The sequence below is a fragment of the Olea europaea genome, chromosome 17 (genome assembly GCF_002742605.1).
Source record: "Olea europaea var. sylvestris chromosome 17, O_europaea_v1, whole genome shotgun sequence".
Taxonomy (NCBI): Eukaryota; Viridiplantae; Streptophyta; class Magnoliopsida; order Lamiales; family Oleaceae; genus Olea; species Olea europaea.
The window spans coordinates 2,501,824-2,506,809 of NC_036253.1; the positions used below are offsets into that span (position 1 = coordinate 2,501,824).

At 34.1% G+C, this 4,986-nt stretch overlaps 1 protein-coding gene across 1 annotated transcript; it reads right to left on the bottom strand.

The window, feature by feature from the left end:
• Positions 1 to 728: 728 nt before the first annotated feature.
• On the bottom strand, positions 729 to 4,352 carry LOC111366035. Its single transcript, XM_022986661.1, has 3 exons — positions 3,939 to 4,352; positions 1,335 to 1,442; positions 729 to 1,251 (listed from the first exon to the last, which is right to left on the bottom strand). Exons 1-3 carry the CDS (start codon positions 4,260 to 4,262, stop codon positions 934 to 936), a joined length of 750 nt encoding a protein of 249 aa, XP_022842429.1. The 5' UTR covers positions 4,263 to 4,352; the 3' UTR covers positions 729 to 933.
• Positions 4,353 to 4,986: the final 634 nt, after the last annotated feature.

Sequence of the window (4,986 nt, forward strand, 5' to 3'; positions counted from 1 at the left end):
CGCCTAAACAAATCGAGATAAATATCACTTCTTCCACTTGTGGCAAAACCCATCAGGATCACAGTCCAAGACACCACATTTTTCAAATTCATATCATCAAAAACCAATCTTGCTGACTCCGCATCACCAGTTTTGAATAAAAATCAATTAGACAACGTTTTGATAAGAACCAACCTTGCTAACCAAACTATGCAAGCACATCCCATTAGATGGTAAGAATTAAAAATTTTAATTCAAGTCAAACACAATAGTTAATTTTAACCATATATTTAATGGGACCTACAACTCTTCAACCACACATTTAATCAACTTTTATCAAAATCTACTAAGAATCCAATTTTAATCACCAAGCAAGGGATACAACTCCCAATGCTAGTTTTTCTGTAATGCCCAAATAATATCCAGGATTCTTCACTATACCCAGCTTGAGTACATCATGGAGTCCAAGTAACTAAGTTCCTTTGAAACATTCTGTCAAACAGGTAACTGGCAGAAAGTGTGAACTCCCATTTTGTATGTACCAAAATAAGAATATTACTATGAATTTTTTTAAAAAACATAAACATGTAAAACCGCACTGCAACGATAACTAGCTGACATTATACATAATTTTGGGAAAGCGATCATAGGAATTTAATATAAGCAGCATACAATAACAATATAACTTAGCTTCAGTAACAATGAAATGTTAAAATTGTATACATTCAAATTCAACAATAAGATACAGCTGGGCAGTGGGCATGAAACACTCATTCAAAATCCAAACATCATTTTCTTTTAATACATTGGTCAATTCGCGAAGGAATTTAAATATACATAACTATTCAGATTTCTTCAGAATACAGGAACAGGAAGTGTAGAGGTTGAGAATAACGTATTACATTCTTAAAGCAGCAATCCACACATGAAAAACATACAAAACACCAAAGAAAACTAAAAGAATTTGTTGTATTGACCGGTGAGAGAATTCCTCAGATTGGAATAAAGACCGTAAAGGGAATACTGCCGAAGATTCTGAACTTCATACCACGAGTTAAAAACTGAATCATGCTTATCCGTACCAGAAAATGTCAGTTGAATACCAAGGCTACAATCTACAGAACCCCCTCCCCCTTGGTTCCTACAGTTATTAGTTCTGATTGCGCAGTCTTGATTGTTGAGACAAACAAAGTTAGAATTGCCTGAGCAAGAAGTGCAGCCATCTCTTTTCCAGTACATGTTCTGCAGCCTGCCCTTTTTAAATTCGAGAACCTGTATCATCGCAAAAATGATCTACTTACACAAAATGAATTCGTACCAGGTCAGAAACTGAGGGATTATTACTATCTTCTTACCAAAGTAAAACTAGTTACGGTATATGTACCGTTTGCAACAAAAGCAGGAATGGACCTTGCAGCATATCTTCGACCAGCAAATGCAACCATATAACCTCCTACAGATCCCTGAGATGTTCAAAAATTATAGAAATAAGATAGATGTGGAATTTATATTAGGCTTAATCAAGCTCGTTAGCTGTTTATTTTGTTCAAACTCAAAATTTCCTAAATATCTGACATGGTTCGTCTACTCCCTATATCATCTTCGATATTTGCAGGCGAAATTGGTTTTATACTGGTTAAGCGTGCAATCCATTTTATTTTATTGTCAAGTATTACTTTTCATTAACTTGTTTACATTCTTCTTATCCTATTATATACTTTAAAAATCATTCATAAATGGTTCAGTTATTCCAAATGAAAGCAGGTAAATGCCTCCATCAAGCGCACTCTAAGTGCTACTTGTCAAACTTAATCTCAACTTGCTGAGATGCATGCAGATTGTTTTGAGTGTTTTCGAGATCTATCTTAAACACAACTCAGAAACTAGAAAATGGAGAAATTTGATGCGTTAATGAAGAGATGAACTGAAGATTAGGGCTTTGAACGGGCAAAGTTAGGAGAAAGCAGTACATTATAATTGAACCTATCTAAAACAACATATTTATATTTCTAAGAAAGCAAAAGATATAGAATAAAAAATAAAATAAGTCTGGTTCTCAGAAACTAGGCCAAACAGCTGGTTCTCAGATTGGGAAACAAGATATGTTTTCCCCCTTCTTTGGAACTGGAGAGAACCAGCTGGTCTCCAGATTTGGGTAACTATACCCATCCTACTTAATCAGTGCAAATTCACCATTAATCCTTAGCCCAGAAGAAAAACTAGTAAGATGTGGGTAAGACATTTGTGTCCATCCATTGTTAAGCATTTCCACCATATGGACGCAAATCGTTGTTTAAAAAAGAGGCTCGTGCCTTGAATCCCGCCTCAGAGTCCATCATAAAACACTTCAAAAACTTTATCTGAATGCCATTTGTAAGGCTTATGCCTCAAGCCAACTAAGGTGTTCTCTCTTTTGCTATTCATTTTTCAAACATTTAGTTATTGGCCTTGGACTCTTGAGTTGTTCCTTTATAACTCAAATGGTTTTAAAAGTTCTTATTTTCATTTTTCTATCTACAACGGAAAAAATGAGCCATTGCAATTGGAGGATGGTTAAAAGGAATGAAATGAAACTTACACTGAGGATGATGGTGATGTTACTGATTCCCTTAAAGGTCATACTAGCAATGATGATATAATTTTTTTTTTTTTTTTTTTTTTTTTGTGCTTATGCCTCAAGCCAACTAAGGTGTTCTCTCTTTTGCTATTCATTTTTCAAACATTTAGTTATTGGCCTTGGATTCTTGAGTTGTTCCTTTATAACTCAAATGGTTTTAAAAGTTCTTATTTTCATTTTTCTACCTACACCGGAAAAAATGAGCCATTGCAATTGGAGGATGGTTAAAAGGAATGAAATGAAACTTACATAGAGGATGATGGTGATGTTACTGATTCCCTTAAAGGTCATACTAGAAATGATTATTTAATTTTTTTTTTTTTTTTTTTTTTTTTTTTTGAGTTATCTCTACTTTTAGTAATATAATATAATTTATATGGTTCCTAATTTGAGAAATTGTTATTTTCTAAATTCTTGATCTAATTTACATTTGTTTGCAAGTTAGAAGTTCAAATTTTGTTAATTAACTTCGTTATAGAATTTTTTAAAAGGGTTTATGGTTTATTACGGGGGCATATTTTTATATTCTATTGGATTCTTTTATTGTTCTATCTTGAGGATTATGCCTGCGCCTCAAGCTTTTACCTAGATAAAACACATCAGCATCAAATTAAGCCTTTTTAAACATTAACACAAATATAATCCATCCAAGGACAAGAGTGTACATTGGCTATATCAAGCACCCAAATTAAGGATAGAACATGACTTAATACACAATGTGAACTACATGAGGTTTTGATCTAGCCATCAATAAGGTATCACGAATGTCTGTCTTAACTCTTAACACCTATAGCTGTAAATTCTTTAGTGCATTCCTTAAATCTACCTCTCACGGACTATAATCCCAAATTATACTTTCTGACAACAATTATTTGATTTAGGTCATCATTGGCAAGGAAAAACTCCCCACTAATCTCTTTTTTGATGCAACTCACCCAACCCGACATCTAAATGCACAAAATTAACATTGTAACCAAAAACCATAGTTTTTTCTACAGGGAAAAAATGTAATTGTCAGACTATGTTATATCTCTAAAGGAAAGTTTCATCTTGCTATAAAAGTGTTACCCATTTCTTTTCTCTTCTTTCCATCTTTTTTCTGATTTTACACTGTAATCTAGTGTTCCGTTCCGCTAGTATTAACCCACTGAAAGGAATTTCCAATAAGAGAGAAAACAAAGAAAACCCAATTTCTGAAAGCCATATTTTCACAACCAGCCAGATAAATAAAATAAAATAAAAAAAAACCAGAACCCTAATTCTAAAGAACCTTCTATGCATAAACCCATAATTAGCAAATCAATACCAAACTACAAGCATATTATTGAAGTAGTAGTAGTACCGGGAAGAAGATGGATGTGTTGATCGTGAGAAGCGAGATCTCGTCAACTTTGGGGCGGAAAACAGCTACCTGTGAGTTGCCGTTGGAGAGCGAGAGGCGACTGTCGCATGGAGAGAGCTGGACTGAATTGTTGTTGTTTAAGAAGAAGGCCGACCTTGAAGCAAATGCGATCCCAAACGTGAACCCGTCTTTCCTCTGCACCTTCGTATCGCCACACGGAGAAAATACATTATTCGTGTCTGTTCTTGATTCGCCGGAAAGTAGTAGAGTTGAGAGGATGATAAGGGAGGAAACCGTCAGAATTGAGGATTTCGGAATCGCCATTGATGATGATTGGGAAAGGTTGAAGTTGGAGCTCGATTTGGTTTTGCTTTGCTGTACGAAGAGTTCTGAAACGGTACAACGGCTGGGAGGTAAACTGTACCAAATTAATTACCGCGGTAAACATTAGGTTGACGCTGCAATTATTTGAGTGCTACCCTGGGAAATGCGATTTTAAACATTATTATTTTAGAATAAGTTTCAAACTTTCAAAATTAAAACTCATTAATTTTCATTTTTTCTTTTAATTTTTAGGTTTAATTTTAAAATTGAAACTCATAATTTCATAATGTAATTTTTATTTTAATTAGGATAATTCTCATCATTGTGAGGGTTAAATTTGACACTATAAAAGGGAATTAATTTTTATAGTTTGATACAACAACTTGGATTATTATCCTTTCTACAATTTTATATTATTTCATAATATTTTGACAACTCGATGAGAGACTCGTTCTTTATCTCAATATAGTCGTATAGAAGAAGAACCAGTTGTGAGTCACATAAATTTTATTTTGGAGCCGTGTAACGTCGAATATACTCACACGCAAGGTTGGACAAAACCCAATTCAAATCGCTCAACTCAACTAACCCAACCCAAACTGATTGGTTTTAATCGATTTTTTAAGTTCAATTGGATTGGGTTGGGTTAGAAAATTGAATTTGAGGTGGGTTGGGTCTCGGGTTATGAATTAAAACCCAACCCAACCCGATAAATTAAAAAATT

Excerpts from the sequence above, each read along its gene's own strand:
- LOC111366035 (XM_022986661.1), bottom strand. The coding sequence starts at position 4,262 with ATGGCGATTCCGAAATCCTCAATTCTGACGGTTTCCTCCCTTATCATC. Across the intron at positions 1,443-3,938 it reads ACACATCCATCTTCTTCCCG|GGATCTGTAGGAGGTTATAT; the intron begins GTACTACTACTA and ends TGAACATCTCAG. Across the intron at positions 1,252-1,334 it reads CCGTAACTAGTTTTACTTTG|GTTCTCGAATTTAAAAAGGG; the intron begins GTAAGAAGATAG and ends GCGATGATACAG.